We start from the raw sequence: 20,280 nt of genomic DNA, 5'->3' as shown, positions 1-20,280 counted from the left end.
TTGTAGCGGTGTAGAATCAAGTTTTAACAATTTTTAGGGGCGTGTGTGAAAATTTGATAGAGGCTTTTTATAAAATAAGATTAATCTGTAATTTTTAAAAATTCGTGAAATAACTTAAATTGTGTTTTTGCGATATTTCTCTAATCGTGAATGAAGTCAGAGTGAAAATGCTTAAAACTTTTTAATTCAGACAGATGCATATAGAAGTCTGTGAGATAATAACTCCACGACCTCACTTGATTTTTTTGTCTTTTTGTGGCCTCAGTCTCTAGTTTCAAGTTGAGGCTACAAAATAGGACTGATGTCATGGTGGCTCCTTCCATCTTTATATATATATGTAGTCTACGGGGTGAAGGAGGGGGTCTGGTCTGGGTGAGTGGGCTTTTGCAAACAAGATTTCCAAGATCTAACTCACCTTCAACCACAAAAATAGCTTTCACATAATCCACCAGCACGTTGAATTGTTTTGAGGAAGCTCAATAAATATTTGAGACTTTAAAGGACAGCATAGGATTGAAGGTGGCGTAAGTGGGGGGTTATATTCTTAGGGAGAGGTGGGGAATGTGAGGGCAGAGACGGGATGTTAGAGATTAAATTTGACAGAGAGAGGCAGGAGGGAATGAAGGAATTAGGGTAAGGCAAACGAGTCGAAGGGTTCGGACGGAGGGGGGAAGGTTAGACGAGGAAGTTCAAGTGAGATGTTGCAGCTGAGGGAGAAAAGGAAGAGGGGAAATGAAAAGAGATCAGAATAAATCAAGGATGGACTCATTGGAGGACAAAGTAAGGTGAGGGACAAAGTGCAGGAGCAGGGATGCAAATAGGAGGCTGGAACACAGTTTGTGTTTGAGTGTCGGGGTAGCAGTAAAAGCAGCAGGCATTGCTGTGTCTTTGCGCTCAAATATGATCACCGGTTATCTAAAAACAAGCATTTTCTAGTGAAATGTGAGTGAGAAATCACTGTAGAGCAACATAATGTTTTTGTTTGCTGTAGGACCGGCTGAAAAATGCCCTTATTGATATTTTAAGAGTAAGTATGTTGTGAATTTAGTTTTATTTTAGCTTCACATTAAACCTGAATTCTTGTGTTTTATTCTCAGAAGAACTTGAAGAGTGTGAATCAATTATTCCAAGTTAAAACTAATCAGAAATTTGGATTTTTGTGATATTTTCCTGACTGGAAAACATATCTGGGGCCTGATCAACCACACAAAATAAATGTAAACCATAAAAGAAGTAAAATATCCTCTGTGCAGTTATTTGACCGTCTGATTTCTTTGCTTCAGTATTCAGTTCCCTAACTTTGCTGTTACAGTCCACAGCATCTCTGCAGCAGCTTCACAGCTAATATAAAGCTAAATGCATTCTCATAAAATGCAAACATCTGTGTGCTCATCCTCTGAGCTCCATTCTTTGGGTTGTGTTTGTCTTCAGCTGCGTGATAGTCATTAAAATGAGACATAAAGCTGTGTGTTTGCGAGAAATGTAGTCATGTATAGGCAGCACAGTAGACCGTGCTGTGATGGCAGATGTTCCTACTTTGAGTTAAAGACGGTGTATTTTTAAGAAGGAGCAAAAGAAAAGAAGTAAAACCTTTAAAGGAGACCTGAATTTGTACTTTTATGGTTTGGACAACAAACATGACCATTATTATGAAAGGCGGATGAACAAAAGCAGAAGAGTGGAAGCTAATCAGTGTAATCAAGAAATAAATGTTAGTTACTCCTCTAGACTTTCCATCTACAACCATTTGCTTCTCTTGAATGTGTCAGATATACTTTATTTGGACTTACGGCAATGCCAAGAAACCTTTCAGTTTAAGAAACAGAGCTCTAAATTTTTTATTTTTCTTATTATTTTAAACAACTTTTTTGAAGCGCTTCTGCGTCTTTATAATTTAAAAGTTGCTCGTACACGCTACCTGTGTTAAGGTTTTGTTGCAGATAATAGAAAAGTAAAGTTTAAAGAGAAAAACTTAAAGCGTGTGCGCGTGTTTGGCTGCGTTCATGCTTCTGCCTCATCGGCTTCATTTGTCACGATGTAGCTGACATTACATTTTTCATCATTACAGCAGTTGCAGATTTGCTCGTTGGTGCTGCGGGTGTGTTTGTTTGGCGCTGAATGTGACGGGGGACAGGTGGAAAAGGCAGGCGCCAGGCAGCTTGTTTGTGTTTGACTGCGAGGCGGGAGGTGGCCGAGACCATGTGCCTGACCTTTGACATCCACACGCCAAACGGCAGCGGCATATACATACACACACATGAACCCACGCGCCGTCTGTCACAGGCCCCTGACAGGCGTGACCGAGGCGGGGTGGGTGGGCAAAAAGAAGGTGGAGGGAGGCAGAGGGAGAGGAGGCTGAGTGTAGGACCCCTCCAGCCATCCTGCGCCCTCTCTTCCCCTCTCTCTCTCTCTCGGTCCTTCTTTTCTAATTCCCTGACAGTGACCCTGTGCCCCCCCCCCTCCTTTCCCGCTCACACACACACACACACACACAGGGGCAGGCTGTCCATGTCAGCCCCACAAGACAGATACATCGTCTGCCCAGTGGCCCCTCTTCCTCCCCCCTTCTGTTATTAGCACTGATAGGATGAGTAAGGAGGGATTGGGATGGGAGGGGGTCTACCTTACATCCATGCAACTGCTGTTAAACTGCCTCAGGGTGGAGGAGTGTGCTGGGGTGGTGGTCACTATAACTTGGAATGAAATTTTATTCCTAAATCCGCTAATATTGCCATTGTTACAGGAAAAACACTCAAAACCAGAGCTGGGTGGGGGTGGGGTATACATGTGCAGATTGCAGATGTAGAGACGTGTTCGTTTGTATAATGCAGTTTGGTTTAAAACATGCTCTCTGATGTGCACTGGACATCTGTGACATTTGGGGTTCAGGCTGTTTGATTTGTTGGCATACATGAGGACGAATAAGGATGGATGGTTGGTTGGGGGATGGGGGGGTTAAAAGTCTCCATGACCAAAGGGGTTAGGGCCAGTTGAGGCGTTATGAGGAGGGGGCTGATAAAATGATTTTATGGGATCCCTTTCTTCATATCCTGAGAGGATGAAGGAGCCCGGAGTGGTAACGTGCGTGTTTGAAGTGGAGTGTATTAATTTAACTCCGTGTTTGAATTAAATGGGGGCGGCGTTTTAGTGAATTGTATTTTGACACAGAGATTTTCTGAAGGTTCGGCTGTCTTTGTCGTCGTGGTGATAGTAACAACATTACATATGGGTGTGATTAGAGAAAGCGGTGGTATTAGTAATGTTACACTTTTTAAACTGTCCAAGGTTAAATGTTGCATCAAAAATAATTTCTCAGATATGAAATATATGAAAACAGTAAGTTTGATGAACAGTGTTGAGCTGAGCTTATTTAATCAAACGGATAAATGAAAAGGATTTTTTTAACACCATTTTTAAAGTGCCAACCTTACAAAGAAGACATTTTTCTGAATTTGTTACTGGAGGTGACATTTCTAACTAAAAACCATCTGATTCAGTTAATTGAAGATGAAATATTTCTTCGTGTTTGGGGATAAATAAATTCAAGTGCACTTTTAGTTTCCTGAATGGTCCGGCTGCTCACTGACAGCAGGTCTTTGCCCCTTTAAAACACGTCTTTCTACCTCTCAGTTATTATTTACAAATGAATACAAGAGTCACTTTTTATACGCCTCATTAGTGTGTGTGCTGTGCTTGTTACACTAACACACACATCTACCGGCTCCCGCAGAGGATGTCTTAGAGAGTGCTGCCCCCAACTGGGCCCTTTATGCAACTGCAGGATCTCTCCTGACTAAACACTTCCAAAGGGGTGTTTACTTGTTTTCTTAATAATGGTGGGATGATCATAATAACATAAAAATTTTGAAGACTTGTTGTTGCATCATTTCTAAAATGTAATTTAGGCAAAAAGTGACGTTCAGGTTGAATTTGATTCTAATCTACAATTTCACAAAGATCTTAAGAAATAAATACAACCCAAGAACTGTTAAACAGATATCTGTTATTAGAGTTTTTCTTTTTCTCTTTCACTCATCCTTATATTTAATCTTCTCTTTTTCAGCATTTTCTCAGCATAACCTCTGCTTCCTCCTTTTTTTCCCTTGCCCTCCACCATCTTTTAGCACACTTGAAATTGTTCGTGACCCTTCAGTATAATTCCCAAAAGGCCTTCCTTTGTTTTTTAAAGTGTTCAATCATGTCCTCTCCCACACTCTCAGAGAATAATGTGGACCTTTAGGGTAAAAAGTGCTCGTCACTGGGCCGATACCCTCAAAGGTGCTGCTGTTGTACCCTTGACAGGGAGGCTTGCGCTGTGTTTTGTGGCTTAGGACCAGTTTACATTACTTAGATTTTGACCGTTAAATCAATATTTGGCCTTTTTGGCCTTTTTTTTTTTACTGAACATGGTCTCCTGATATTACATTTAGATATTACAACCTCATAAAGATCCACATATTTATCTGGAGCTCATGTGATCATCCCTGGGGGGAGGGAGGGGGGTTACTTCTGAAGACTGAACCTGTAGGGACAGGAGGGAAGTTGTGTATTTAGGATATGTCTATTACACAGAGGGGAAACAATATGGTTGCGGATGTCAGCTGTGTTTTTATGTGGTGTACTTTGATTATTTTCCCTGTTGTGCTTCCTGTCAGTTGCATGAACTTTGTGCTGAAGACAAAGCAGATTTAGTGCATTGATTCACTTTAACCTCAGAGTTGGAGCTCCTTCTTACTGCCATTATCAGCATGCATCCTTTCCAGTTAAACCGATGCCATAGATGAGACGGTTATTATGAAAGTCCTGAGCACAAGAGGGAATATTAATTAAAAAAGTGAAAGACAGAAGTTAAGTGCAGGGGGTGAAAGCGTGTTTTTTTTCAAGAAGGCACCGAGTGATGCTGAGTAATGTCTGGTGCTCAGGTAAGCACTTCGGGTGGCGTTGTTCTTCCTGGACCAATTACTACTGCAGTCCCAGAAGTGGCCACAAACTGAAGGAACAGCAGAGGTAGTTAGGATGATACCTGCCATGAAACGTCCCGCTTCCACCTCCCGGGTCAATAAAGTTTACATTTAAAGAGCTAAATTAGAGCATAAACAACTTTATGCTGGTGGGGCATAAAGTTGTTTTGCTTAGCAGAGATTTTGTCTTGCCTGTGTCCAGGATACAAAACAAGATGAAATGAAAGTCTCATTATTTCTGTGATTAAACGCTTTTTTTCTTCAAGCATACAACAACTTATTCTCACGCATATTTGTTGGTGCTGAGTCACCCTGGTTTGCACGCTATTCTTTCAAATTCAAAAGCTTCATGGCAGCATTTCATTTAGTTGAACTTTCACAGTTACTCTGACCTGCATAATAGCAAAAAGCACAAAAGTTCAGCCACTCCAACACAGAGGAGGCGGCTGACCTCCTGTGCAGGAAGCACCGAGTGTTCGTATCCTTTTGCTGTAAATTGGCCAGCTGGAAGAAGACTTTTGAGATCGGATGGATGTGTAATACAAGTTTTGTGTGCTTAAAGTTTTCATAATGTAATAAAAAACTGTAAAAGTGCAGGTTTTACTTTATTATTTCTTTTCACACTAAATGTGACTAAAAGGTTGAAATTCCAGGATATAAAAATAGATGTTACAACACGTTTTAGGCTGTGAGCTGTGGGTTATTGGCCTGAACTCGTGAGTTCCTTCCTTGGAAATGTGTTTCGTAATTAAATGTAATATCAAATTAATGATGCAATATAGTGCTCCACGGGTCTGACACAGAAAAGCATAGCGAGCAAGCAGTAATAATTTACGTTGTGAAAACCCTAACCCTAAAAAGAAGATAAAATAGTGGCATTAAAACTATTCTCATTTAAAGCAAAGCAAAAAAATTAATAAGCTAAATTAAAAACAGCATAAGAAAATACAGGCAATGTCAGATGGAAACATATTAGCCAAATTCCAGTCTACATGAGCTCAGCTATATTAGAAACTTCCAGATGTGTGCATGTGTCATGTCTCCCATTCCCCTGCATGCTGGGACCGTGTTATCCCCACATTGATCGTCAGGTGTGGAGGCAACATACCAGTTGAAGTGTTTTTCATGCACCTGTCTGATGGATATCTGTGTGTGTTTCCTGCAGATATCAGGATGTCCAAAGCAGGGGAGGAAAAGCCTGGAGCTGACTATCCAGGGGACAGTTCAGGTACAGCACACATACTCGTGTTCAGTCACGGCGTGGACGGTTCAGCTATCTAATCTCTTTAAACAGGCTTGAACAGGAAAGCAGCAGGCTAAAATTTTCCAGTAAACATGCAACACACAAACACACAAGCACACATTCTTGCTAATCGGTCATTTAAATCTCGCTCTTTGTTTCAGACTCTGACAGAAACAGCCCCGATGAGCAGGTGGGTATTTTACTTTTCTCATTAAAGATACTGAGCACGTACTCGCTGATGATGCACTTGCACTGTGCTCAACTTTTTGGGGACGTGGACTACAACAATCCTGACGCAGATGTAACTGGTTTAGGCCTCATTCCATCTTTTTGTCTCCATATTGCTGCACCATGAGAGGCAAACTGTGTTACGATCAAACCCAAAGAAACATTTTTTATTAGCATAAATCCACTTTTTATAGATGGAGTACAGTTTTATGATATATGTCAAACTGTTATGAAGACCCCTTCTTCACAATGGGTTACTTAACCCTGGGTGGGGGGTGTCCCTGGATGCCAAAATTATAACTTCTCTTAAAATTCTGACCAGTCTCAGCGTTTTCTTTTCTGTCAGTCTTATTAACTTGTAATAAATGGTTTAATCTGCCTCACCCATGAAAGTGGTTCGCTGGAAATCTGTTGACAGAGATTACAGGTTGTCATTTCTTCTGAATGTGTCATCACACTTCGGTTCTTTGATGTGCGATGCATATTTTCATTGTTTTGCTGCAGGCTCAGACAATGAAAACAAGCCCCTTCAGCCTCTCTCCTACACCAGTTGGCAACAAGGTGAGCCTGATCAGGCATGCTGTGTGTGTGCGTGTGTGCGTGTGTGGTCATTAAGTCACCATTTAAAACTCTTCTATACTGAAAATATTTCCTTATAACAAATAAATAGTTATAAATGCTGTAAAGTTTATTTTCAGTGCTTGTTTCTGTGTATTGAAAGTTACACAGTCTTAACAGGAGGAGCTTTGTGCATCTCTGGGATTATGTAATTTTGTATAAACACATATGTTTACACGTGCATTTACACCACAATGACACACGCCCACAAAAAAAATCTAATATGCAAATCACGCTGCCGTTTCCACACCTACCACTCCAACAAAGAAAAATCCTGCAGAGACAAGCCAGTAGGGGAAACGAATATGAACAAGGTGGCAGTGAGAGATAGACAAAAACTCCTTGATGGATGGACAGTGACGAGACACGAGCACGTAATGGTAGCTAGAGGTCAGCAGGTTTTGGAATTTTTCTGACAACATAAATACGAGGAAAACTGACCCGGATTTTTGGACAGATGACCGACAAAAGATTCAGTCTGTGATTCAGGGGTAAGAAAGGCAGACGGGGAGGCTGGAGTTCACAGACACAAGAAGAACTAAGAGAAGATCTCTGTCCTTTCTTTTTTACCATAATCTGGTTTATGTTCCTCAGATCTTTGCAATCTGAGAGACATAATCCAAGTCAGAGTGCGTCCCAAAACACTTAAGCTTTGGTCACTTTTTAAAAACCTTTTAGTCAAATATTTTCTGTGGCCGTGTGATACCAGAGGTACACACTTGCAAAATGTTTGACAGCAAGAAGGAGTTGTCTTCTGAGGTACGCATGTCATTTCAAATCCACTTCGTAGGAATGAGCTGATTCACCAGCCTTGCTAATGCGGAGATGCGCGCAGATTCCGTACAATCTGAAAAAGGAATTATGTGAACCATCGGAATTTTATAATTTCTGATTTCTCACCTGGAAATCATCACAAAAAATCAGATTTTTCTTAATAGATAAGCATGGTGAGTGTGCTGCCGTGTGAGGTTGTGAAATAACTTGAGCCTGTGTTTTCTCTTTTAGGGAAAGATTGAAGATGGCGCTGAGATAACACACAGCACTGCACTTCCGGCACCGCCCTCTCAGCAACAGCAACAGGCTCAACACCACCACACACAGTTGATGCTTGCTGGAAGTCAGCTAGCAGGGGTGAGAAAACACACACACAAAGAAGAAATTACATTAATCAAAATTAGGAAAACTGCTGCTGGCCAACACATAGATGGGAACAGTTCATCGTTCATAAACATGCAGCACTTCCAGCTGGTGTTGTTGTAATCTGTAACCTGTGTACTTGCAGGTTTTAGTCTCAAAGCCATCATCTAAATGTAAATTTATCATTACCTCTGATCCACACTACACAGTTTGTGTGCTTCTGGATTTCCCAAGTAGTGCATGAAAGATTATCTTAGCTAAATTCAAATGTTTAAAATCAGAAGTTGGAATTTGATCAGAAAAGAAAACATCTGCCGAGTCGCAAAAACTATTGAACAACAAAAGCAGACAAATCTAACTTTTATATTTTTTCAAACCACTGCTTTTAGATGAGAAAGTAGCAAATAAATGGGTAAAACATGCAGGTAAATGTAGTAACTGTAACACGAATCAGCCTCAGTACTGGTATTTGATAGATAAGAAAGTTTAAATAGAATATAAAAATGATACATAAATAAGGGAATTATCTCAAGAAAAATAGGTCATCTAGGTTTTACCAATTCAGAGTTTACTAAATTGACCTGATCACATGGAACTACACATACTGGAACCCATTTGACACGCCACTATGTCTATGTTTGAGAAAATGGGCTGCTTTAGATGCCATACACTCACCTGTAGTCTCTTCAATAATAAAACTTGTCAGGATTGTTTTCCACACTCCTCGCCTGGCTCTGCCCTCTCTAGTGTTTCCATAAAAACACACATTTGTGAGCTGCTCTCTGCTTGCATTACTCCAAACGTGATGCACTGCTGAAAAACAAAGAGTGCAATCAACGATTCAGCATTAGGTAACTTCAATAAGGCCTTCCTGACAAACCAGAAGCCCTTGCACTACCTGTAGTGTTTTTGTGTTTTTGCATTTCAGCTAAATGTACTTTGACGCTAAGTGGGTTCCCTTTCTTTGCTTGTCTTGCTCTGGCATGCTTTTACTGTCCGCTAACAGATTCACCTACACCTGTGTTCCTGGAATGGTAGCTGATACTCTTTGTTCTCTCTCCAACTTTTGCCGTCCTGCATTATTTTTTTATTTCTCCAATTCCATTTCCCTCTCACTGTGCACGCTTACATCTTCTTCTCATTTCCCATCACTGTCCTCGTTCCTCTCCCTCCTCCAACTGTTGCTCTCTCCCAGCTTGCTGCGCTTCTCCCGGCCCAGCAGCAGCTGCTCCTCCAACAGGCTCAGGCTCAGCTCTTGGCGGCAGCCGTTCAGCAGTCGAACGCCGCCCATGCCGCTCACGCTGCCCACGCCGCCGCGCAGCAGCAAGCCAACCAGCAGCAGCAACAAAACCAATCGCAATCCCAACAACAGCAGCAGCAGCAAACCAAACAGGAGCAAACAGTCCAAGCTCCGCCTCCACCGCCACAGCTGGCCCTGTCGCAGCCAATCCAGCTCACAGCACAGGTACCGTCAGCTTAAAAGAGTGTTTTATTGATTTTATTGATTCTCTTAATAATAAGTCTAATTAATAAACCGACTCATCTTTACCCGACTTTATTACTGCTCTGTATTGAAATGCGTTTGTGTTGCGTCGCAGGACATCCAGCAGCTGTTGCAGCTCCAGCAGCTGGTTTTAATGCCAGGTCACCCTCTCCAGTCTCCTGCCCAGTTCCTCCTGTCACAGCCAGCACCTGCACAGCAGTCACAGCAGGGTGAGGAAAACCCTGAAACCTCCTTTCTGTACAAATATTACATGGAATTCATCTGAGAATCAAAAAATTACCCCTCACTGTCTCAGTGGGATTAAAGTGGTGAAGTTGGTTAGGAAATGTGTCATATTTCCTAATAACAGCAAAGATTTCTGTGAATCAGCCGTGCTGCTTTCACCTTTCGATGAGTTCATCCACCCATGAACTCGTTAATCCAAACTTTGGCTGGAAAGTTGGCATATTTGGTTTGTAAAGTGTTTGATTTATTTTTACAGGTTTGCTCTCGACACCAAATCTGATCCAGCTACCTCAACAAAGCCCAGGGGGACTGCTGACATCACCACCTCGCCTGGGACTCCAAGCACAGGTAGGAAATCTTTGTGTGTGTGCGTGTGAGAGAGAGAGAGAGTCGAAACATGCAAATGAGCTTACAGCACATTTTGTTTTCTTTTAATTTAAATGAGAATCTTTGAACCACAGAGTTTCTGTCAGACTGACATTCACCATTATCAGGATTTATCTGCGTCAGAAGTACCTGCAGGATGCTAAACACACCTTAATGTCATTGTGCTCGAAAGCAGCGCAAGTTTGCATGAAGAACTAATAGATCATCTGTGATGCAACTGTCCTGCCAGCTGAAAAATGTCAAGGAAGACGCTCAATAAATCATGCATTTGCATAGCATCTTCTTTTCAAAATAGATGCAATTTCTGGTCCAATGAGGTATCTTGTATCGTCACCCCTTATCCTCTATAACGTGATGCATGAATGCAACCTCACACATCCAAAGGCTGTTACAGATTTTTGATTAAGTTGTGATGAAGCCGTGTCAGACACAACAGATGTGAATGTAAATGAGCTGCGTAGCAGCAGATATCGTGCATGATGTCTCGTCAATTAGCTAACACTCCCGCAGCCTGCAGGGCCAAAGCTTTGACAGGCAGTATGTAGCTTCTCTTGGTGCTAAGCCAAGCACAGACGCTGTTTCAAAATTCTAAATAATGTTTTTTTTCCTCTCTCCTTTTTAGAGTAAAAGGTCTCGTTATAGCAACCAGGGCGTGTTTTATTTTTCTCAGCATGTTTTCTAGCCGATGACCTTATTTAATTTTTTTTTCAATTCGTAGAAAATGAATGTGCATGTTTCTCAGGAAAAAGTGTGTGAGCTTTTTTTTACCAGCACATAAAGAATGTTTGAATGAATCATGCATATACTCTTTGTCTCACTTCTGCTGACATCACAGAGAGAGAAGAGCAGCGATGCTGGAAGCAGCAGCAGTGGAGGCTCTTTAGTTGCCACTGGGAGCAGCGGTGTTGGTGTTGTGACATCTGTAGGAGTTACCTCTGCATCCAGCAGCGCCATGGCTTCTTCCTTAGCCTCCGGCTTGAGTTCTGGAGGTCATGGGGGTCATGGGGGTCACATGGGAGAAGAACCCAGCGATCTAGAGGAGCTGGAGCAGTTTGCCCGCACCTTCAAGCAGCGCCGCATAAAGCTGGGATTCACCCAGGTAAGAAGAAGGAAGGCATGTTTGCATGATAAAGTCTGCATGTATTTGCACAGTGACACAAATTTTCTGTCTCCATCAGGGCGATGTTGGTGTGGCTATGGGAAAACTGTACGGCAACGATTTTAGCCAGACCACCATCTCCCGCTTTGAAGCTCTCAACCTGAGCTTTAAGAACATGTGCAAGCTGAAGCCTCTCCTTGAGAAGTGGCTGAGTGACGCAGGTACTAAGTATTTTGTTGCTGGTGTACAATCAGCACACTCATCTTTGTTTGCTGGAACATGTGAGAGTCAGAAATATTTTAAAAATAACTTTAATTTGAAAATAAGCTCAGAATGTTTCATTTTGATGGAAATAGCCTTAAATAAAGACTTCTTTAAAAAAGTTACCTATAGTTTTCCATCAGTGATAAAGTGTTAAAATGTCGTGTTTCACATATTTTAAGGATTTTAATTTAATTTGACATTCTGATCATTCTTTATGTCACCAAAAACACTTCCCTCATTTATGCCTTCTTTCTCTGTTTCTGTCACAGAAACAATGGCGGTAGACAGCATGCTGCCCAGCCCTTCTTCTATCTCCTCCCCCATGTTGGGCATCGAGGGTCTACCTGGCCGACGCAGGAAGAAACGCACCAGCATCGAGACCAATGTGCGAATAATCCTAGAGCGCAACTTCAGCACGGTAGGAGATTAAGTTATTAGCAAAGCCTGAATTCCTAATGGGTATGATTTTTACACCTGAATATAAAATAATGCAGGTTTCCACTTTTGTTGGAAAATATTTAAATATAGCCCAATATGTGGGGACCTCTTTTTAGTTATACGTTATAAATTTGGAGCTTGATGTTAAAAGAGATTTTAAAGAGTCTTTTAAAGAGCTAAGGAGCCTCTATATTTAATAAGAAGAAAAAACATTTTCTCTGAATTAAACACTTGCAGTTTCATAAAAAGCAGAAACATGAAACACAAAAAGTACAATGACAAAGGCCGTCATATCAGAGCTGTAGCTCTTGTACAAACCTGCAGCAGGTTCTTGGGAACTGCCGTAGATCGACTGCACACCGTAGATCAGAGCTACATCCAGCCCATTTTGATCTTATGTGGGCCAGACCAATGAAACTGCCCTTTCTGCCAGTTTAGTCTAACTACACAGTTAGTCCCTAAGAAATTGCTATTTCAACAGAAATCAGTGCAACTCTTCAAGTTAGGCTCAGGAAAAGCTGCAAAAGTTATGAACTTATGAAAATAAATTAAAAGTCTAAAACCTCTGTTCTACTTTACATTTTCCAAAGTCATATGGTGGGCCTAATTGAAGGATTTGCTGGGCAAATCCTGGTCCCTGGGCCTTATGTTTGACACCTCCTGCCTTAGATTAGCACACCATAAATAGTTAATACAAACATATTGTTATATTAATGCAGTGGCTTTAAAAAAAAAAGCTCTTCTACATGTGATAAACCAGCATCCTATTTTGGATAGCCTCCCTTTATTAATTAGCCTTCTTCTGACTGCATGCAGTGTTTTCAGTACTTCCTCATCGCTTTGATCTCTTCCTCCTCAGAACCAGAAGCCTACCTCTGAGGAGATCCTGCTGATGGCGGAGCAGCTCAACATGGAAAAGGAGGTGATTCGCGTTTGGTTCTGCAACCGCCGGCAGAAAGAGAAACGCATCAACCCCTCTAGCAGCACCACCCCTCCACTGCCCAGCCAGACCTCGCCTGTTATGACGCACAAAGCCCCCTGCTACAGCCCGCACATGGTACAGTCCGCCCTCTATGCGGGAACGGATGTTTCGCAGTAGGATGGAAGAACTTCCTAATTTCTCTTTTCCTGTATCTGCAGATATCGAGTCAGGGTCTGTCCCAGGTCACCACCAGCCTCAGCACAACAGGTGAGCTGTAATAACTGTTTGTGCCTGCGTAGACGCTCGTCAATAAATTATTAAAGGTTAGAGCGCTGCTTCTCAATTATGTTTTTGAACCCAAAGGTCGGTCTGGTCCTGACATTATTTAACAGTTGATATTTCAGTATTGTTGAGTGTTTCGCTGATTTGATGAAACATGGAAGAATCATCACTGAGACAAAAAAAATCATTAAGACTGGAAACAGAAACAGGGATGTTTTGTTGACAGCAGCACAGAAGCGCTGGTCTTATGTTGAGTTGTTTACCTCCGTGAGTCATGATTCGTCCGTGAGCTGTCCAGGCTTCACAGATATGACAGATGACCTGACAGGTAGCAAACACAGCTGGAAATTTATTGGCCCGTTGAGTCGAGGCTAGTACCGGCCAACCAGAAAGTGAAGTTGAATGGTGAGAAGAAGACCTTTGAATAGTTCAGGACCCTGGCTGTTGATGAAGAACTGTGTCACCAAAGTGTTTATTTAGTAATAACACTGTAATTCTTCTGTGCACTGCTGTGCGACATCCGTATCACTCTTCTTCTCTCCCTCTCAGGCACCAGTTCGTCACCTTCAGCGTCCTGCCCCATGACTCCGGTCAGCTCAGTTGCCATTTCTTCTTCTGTGACTCCGCCTCCTCATAGCACAGCCAGCCCAGCTCCTCCCAGCCTCGGGACCTCTGGGCTCAACGCTGGGTGAGTGTCAATAACAATTTGAGAAATTTAATTACTAATTGGTTTGTCCTCCTGTTTACCATCACATTATTATCTCCAGTTTCTGGTCCCTTGTAATCCTATTAAATAAATTTCAGTGTAATATTACTCAGCTAGAACCATTTTTGATACATGATATTATTTTGGTATTGTTGCAGGAATTAGTCGGATCCCTAGATGGAAGAAAAGCTAGCTAGCATGAATATAAAATTAATGCAAAACTTTTTGAAGGTTTCTTATTGTTGGTTAGTTTTAAACAAAACCTCTGAACTCTGCAAAAAAGACCTTTTCAAATTGACTTGACCATGATCTCTAACCTGACATCACGTCATACATATGTGAGCAGATGTTTCTTGAGCATTTATGATGCAAGCTTTGCTCAAAATCCCATGTGGCTGTGTTTCAAAAAAGTCAAATACTAAACCAAAGCCTCCAAGCTCTCCATGTGCACCTCTGGACCTCCTTCACCGTTAGTGCTGCTTTCAGATTCCTATAGAAGTTCCAGTCTACTTCAGTAATTTCTCTAGTGACCTCAAAATTGTCCAAATTGGACAAACTGGAAGTATTTTAAACAGCAGCTTTGAATGGAAGATGTCCCGACCCAAAAGAGCATAAAAAGAGTGGTTGGTGACCTGAACTACATCACATGAAAGTGCAGGATTTTTTAATGCCATATGGGTGCATGTTTCACTCTCCACCCACCCTGCTGACTGTATTTGGCTCCCTGTGATTTAGTTCTCGTCCCCCACGTGAAATTAAAGTCAAAGTTTTGACAGTTTGGAGCAGGATCTAGCATCTCCCTGCATCTCAGAAGCATAGCCACAAATGCATCAGAGCTCTTTCTTTCCAGGCTGCCTCGACTACCGTGATGTGGATGACTGAGAACCTACACAGACAAATGCTCTCTTGATGTTATTTAACCTGAAAAATGTTTCTGTACATCAATGAGTGTTTGGATGTGTGTGTGTGAATTTGCTGTCCATCCACATTTCAGGAACACAATGATGGGAGTAAGCACAGGGATGAACCAGGCCCTCATTGGCAACAATCCCCTGGCTACCATGCAAGGTTTGTGTCACTGAGTGCATGAGTGTGTGTTGTTAGACTGTCCCCTCTGGCCCAGCGAGTCTTCATGAGTCTCCATTTCTAAAGACCAGTTCCCATTTCATCCTCCATCCATTCTGCCCAAAATGAATTTCCTTGCAAAGCCTCAGTATGACAGTAGCCAAGAGCAAGCCCGGCGCGCACTACTCCTCCTTTCTCAAACTTTTTGAATCGCTCAGTATGGTGAAAGATTCAATTTGATTCTCATACAATAGCCCACTATTATCACAAAGTGACAAGAGCCCCTTATGGCAAAGCTTAGGAGGCCAAGTCAGCTTACAGTAAACAGTTGAACAGGCACAATCCCCACCCTCTCAATATCAAAGCCTGTTGGCTAAATAACTAGTTTCACTCAAAATTCTCCTCTTTGAAAGAGACGATCTGCTGTCAAATCAATTAAGCATCACAAATAAGCTCAGCTTTGAATCCGTCACGTGCTCCATCTCCCTATAGCGCCGATTCAGGCCTTCCCCTTTTTCTCGCGCTCCGTTCAGCGTCATTCAGAGTCGGCGTCCTCCGGGCCATGTGCTGATGAGAAGGATACAGTCTGTTATGGAAACTGCAGCTCTGGCACTGTTGGCTCTGATAGAGTTTTAGGCTGAAGGAAAGAAGAGAGAAGAGCCTGAGTTTAAAAAAAAAAAAAAAGAAAAGAAAGAAAAAAGGATGGGATGAAATGAAGTGTTGACACGAAAGGATTTCAGTTTGCTTCCCTTTGGGGCCACACATGCTGTAAATGTTTACTCTCATGTAATGGATAAAAGTGTGTATTATTACACTGGAATTCAAACGCTGGCAGGTGTATCACTGTGTTACAGCAGGGTTCGGACAGATTGACAGGTTATCCTGACAAGCTTGCAGCATTAACCTCGCAGAAAAGACGGCTACTGTAACAGTACTGGGATTTTATCTCATTGAAAAGTAATAAAAAACTATGAAATATAGTGCTGTGGAAAAGCATTAACCCTCCTAACAGACAGTAACAAAGTACAACTACTTTGTTACTTTGTACTTACGTAGGATTTTCAGGTATCTGTACTTGGCAACTTTTTACTTTTACTCCCTACATTTTTAAACAAATATCTGTACTTTTTACTTACATTTTCAAAACGGGCTCGTTGCTTTTGGTTTAAGGAATTTGAGGAGAGTTATTATTTCACATCACTGCATGAAATCATGTGTGCTTTCAGACATCAAACTGATATCAGCCTAAAACGTAACACACGAGAGGCAGTCCTGGCTATTTTTCAACACTAGTATCTGTACTTCTACTTAAGTACAGAATGTCTGCGCTATTACTGATTTCCTTTCTTCTTCTTTTTTGACTTGTTAATGTTACATGTTTCAGATTATCAAACAGATTTTCAATATTAGACAAAGATAACCTGAGTAAATGGAAAATTAAGGGAAATACATTATTAAGGTAAAAACAAAGCTATCCGAACCTACCTGACTCTGTGGGGGGGAAATTAATTGCTCCCCTTCATTCAGTCGTGAACTTGCGGTAATTTACGTGCATTTTTTTGGAAGGCTGAGTTAAGTTTCACTGGCCACACCCTGACCTGATCACTGCCAGCCTGGTTGAATCAATAAATCTTTAAAATAGAACCTGTCTGACAAAGCGAAGTAGGCCAAAAGATTTTAAAAAGCAACACATCATGCCACGATGTGAAGAAACATCTGAAAAACAAACTCATTAAAGTTTATCACTCTGGAAAGAGTTTCAAAACCATTTCTAAAGGCTGTGCGACTCCAACGAACCACAGTGAGTGCCGTTATTCAAAAATGAATATGAGAAAACTTACAACAGTCGTTAAATGTTCCAGAGAGTACAACATCACTTCAAGAGCGCATCAACGACTCATTCAGGAGGTCACAAAAGACCCAGAACAACATCTATAGAGCTGCACGCCTCAGTAGGCTTAGATAAGGTCAGAGTTCATGATTCAATAATAAGGAAGAGACTGGGAAAAATAGAGCAAACCACTGCTGATCCAAAAGAACACAGAACGTCGTCTCACGTTTACCAAAAAACATCTTGGATGATCCACGATGCTTTTGGGAAAATATTCTGTGGACTGACGAGACAAAAGTTGAACTTTTTGTAGGTTTGAGTCCCGTTACAGCGTAAAAGTAACTGCATTTCATAAAGAGATCATACCAATAGTCAAACGTGGAGGTGGCAGCGTGATGGTGTTGGACTACTTTGCTGCTTCAGGGCGACTTGCTGTAACTGATGAAAGCAGGAATTCTGCTCTTTACCAGAAAATCTTGAAGAAGCTCGGTTTAAGAACCGAAGCACGCCAACAAGTCCATCTGAGTGGCTCAAAAAGAATGCGATTTTGGACCTCAAAGGCATTTTTATATTTTCTTGGCTTATGTTTGTCAAATATCAACATTTATTTGATGATCTCAGACATAATAAATCACAAAGGGGGGAAATATTTTTCAGAGCACTGTATTTAACATAAACCTTTTGAGCCTGTTCATTTTTTTTCTATTAAAAGTCTGCAAACTACTGCTTTTGCAGATTGTAACAGACGCGGGTTTGACAGGGTGAGACAGAAAAGGTTCATTCTCACATCCACTGTGTGTGAATATCACAATCAGATTTCATCCTTTGCTGTCGATCATTGTCTCTGTGCATTTTAAGGTTGAGTGTCATCATGAAGAGTCTTGGCTTTAGCGCAGGGGTGTCAAACACGTTCTGAGCGATCACTGATGATCTACAAACAACCTCCGATGTTTTGAAGCACTATTCTCTCCACGTTTCCTCACTAAAGACTAAATGATTTAACCATCTTATGTGGATTTTATACTTTCCACATTAGTGGGTATACAAAGGTCCACTTCAGTCTGAGTAATCTAAATGTCATCATCAAAGGATAAATGTGCATCTGCTAATTTTTTGGGACCATGTGGACTCTTCTCTGAGGCACTAAACCACAAATCACCAACTACCCATGTGTCCTTCAGATGAACTTAGAGCAACTAAGTATGCCCAACTTGCCGTGCTTTGATGTGATGTTGTGTGAGTAGTTTCTTTGTTAGCAGGAGGGCTGTAAAACCTACAGTGATTCACACAAAATACAGTGAGCCATCTTTTTATGCTTGTGGAACTAGTCCATTGGGCCACACTGGGCTCAGTTGGTGGGTTGTTTCTGACCCGTGGGCCATATGTTTGACACTCCTGCTTTAGCCTTATATTTTTTATCTGTTGTTATGATTTAAGTGGGAAAATCTTTCACATTTATTCAGGCTTTCTTTAATCATCTTCACTTTCAGCAACCTATTTTTAAATGTTTGTCTGTAACTAACGTCTCTGATCTGTTCACTGACTTCTTTTTAATTCTCTCTTTGTTTATTTCCATCGTCCATCATTATTTCACCCTGGAAACTGTCTCACTTTTTTCCTCTCCTCTCCCTTCTTCGTCTTCACTGCCATCACATCTGCATTTATTCCCCTGTCCTCTATGTTCTTCTTCTTTTGTTCTTCTGATCGCTTTGCAACTTTGTTCTGAACACCTTTGTTTTCCTTTTCTGTCAATTTTGACTTTTTCATTCACTTTTTTTTTTTTTGCAACATTTTTTAATCTTCCCCTCACCCTCATTTCTTGAGCCTAATCCTGTCTCTTTTTCATCTCCTGTCTTTTTCTTCATCCTCCTGTCCTCTTTTCTCCTCTATCCACCTTCTCCTTCCCCTCTTCCATGCTTTGCAGCTCTGGCAGCCAGCGGTGGGCAGCTACCCATTTCCAGCCTTGAAGGTGGAGCAGGTCACATGCTTCTCGGTGGACCTGGGGGTGCCTCTGTCCCCTCTTCCCTCCGCCCTTCTCTCTTCCTCAACCGACCCACTCTCCTCCCCATGGTGACCGGCTCTATGGCAACAACATCCACAACTGTCATGGGACTGGTCAGCAGCAGTGGTGGCGTGTGCGGCCCAAGGCCCTGCTTTTCCCAGTCTCCTTCCGCTGGCACCAGCAACCTCATGAGCCCAACTTCGTGCCCAGAAGAGTCTGCGTCTCCTTGTTCAAGTCCCGCCTCTTTCTGTTCATTCAGTGAAGCCTCGCCGCCACCACTGGGAGGGACCATGGCCGACTGATCCCCGACTGACAGCCAAAGTATCCTATTAGAGGAGGACGAGGAGGAGAAGGAGGACGATTAAAGGAGCTTTAAAAATCTAAATTTACAACCTCGCCTTTGAACCAAAGCCATCTCTCTGTCCAATCCATCTCTGGTTTTGTCTGTCTCTCTCTTTTCGTATCTCCCTGCTGACGTCTTTTGAAGCCAAAAATATACACAGATGGATGCGGGGAGGAAGCAAAGAGAGAGGTAGGATGGAAAGGATAGAGAGAACTGCAGAACGAAGGAGGGGAATTCGAAACCAAATATTGATCTACAGCTGGAGAGGTGGCACTGAGGTGTGTTTTTGCTTGGCATCGAGAAGTGAACACCACGCTTTTTAACAGCTGGAGAAAAAAAAACTCAGTGAGGGCAGGGATGAAAACTGAAACTGTGTGTGGGAAAAAAAAAAAGGGAGGCAAAGAAAAGACTTGTTTAACAAGCCCGGAAGGTCGTGTGGTTGCAACCAAATTTTAAAAAAAAAGAAAAAAAAAGCAAGAAAGGAAATATGCTAGAAGAGAAACACACAAAGATGTAACCAAAATCTCTGAATACCAAAAACTGAAAACCAAAAAAAGACAAAAAAACAACAACAAACGGAGCGAAAAGCTTTAGTTCAAAAAGACTTTCTGATCTGTCCAGGATCAGTTTACTACTTCATTCTACGCCAAACATTTCCCATTTCACTCAGGATTTCTGTTTTTCCTTTTTTTTTTCCATCTTCAGCTGAAGATTTACAAAACATCTATTTTTCTATTATTTTGTATTCATCGCTCTTTTTTATCTAACTCAAACAGTTTCACCCTTTACAGTTGAACCCACATGCAGGATGTCTACCTACCTCTCTCTTTACAGCTTTACAGTGGTCAACCTACCTTACATTTTAACAGACTGTTTCAATGAGCCTGGAGCAGCAGATGGGTGGGGTTTATTACGATAATAATTACTTTAGTTTCCAGTAAGAAGCCAATCTGTATTCGCTGTAGTACAAAAATAACTTTCTGGTATTCATTAAAGCCTTCTTCGTAGCAAAAGCCACCCTTCTG

At 41.7% G+C, this 20,280-nt stretch overlaps 1 protein-coding gene across 1 annotated transcript; it reads left to right on the top strand.

Moving 5' to 3' along the window:
• The first annotated feature begins 6,134 nt into the window (after nucleotides 1-6,134).
• On the top strand, nucleotides 6,135-19,503 carry LOC102215034 (POU domain, class 2, transcription factor 2-like). The gene is made up of 15 exons (XM_013914973.1): nucleotides 6,135-6,189; nucleotides 6,366-6,394; nucleotides 6,937-6,993; nucleotides 8,056-8,181; nucleotides 9,383-9,652; nucleotides 9,786-9,900; nucleotides 10,173-10,264; nucleotides 11,139-11,402; nucleotides 11,482-11,623; nucleotides 11,936-12,084; nucleotides 12,964-13,161; nucleotides 13,245-13,293; nucleotides 13,858-13,996; nucleotides 15,009-15,082; nucleotides 18,835-19,503. The coding sequence occupies exons 1-15, from the start codon at nucleotides 6,135-6,137 to the stop codon at nucleotides 19,212-19,214; spliced, it is 2,139 nt and encodes a 712-aa protein (XP_013770427.1). The 3' UTR covers nucleotides 19,215-19,503.
• Nucleotides 19,504-20,280: the final 777 nt, after the last annotated feature.

The sequence above is a fragment of the Pundamilia nyererei genome, unplaced genomic scaffold (assembly GCF_000239375.1).
Source record: "Pundamilia nyererei isolate P.nyererei 1_Seehausen unplaced genomic scaffold, PunNye1.0 scaffold00242, whole genome shotgun sequence".
Taxonomy (NCBI): Eukaryota; Metazoa; Chordata; class Actinopteri; order Cichliformes; family Cichlidae; genus Pundamilia; species Pundamilia nyererei.
The sequence above is the reverse complement of the archived record's forward strand: the minus strand, read 5'-3'. Positions and strand labels throughout refer to the sequence as shown.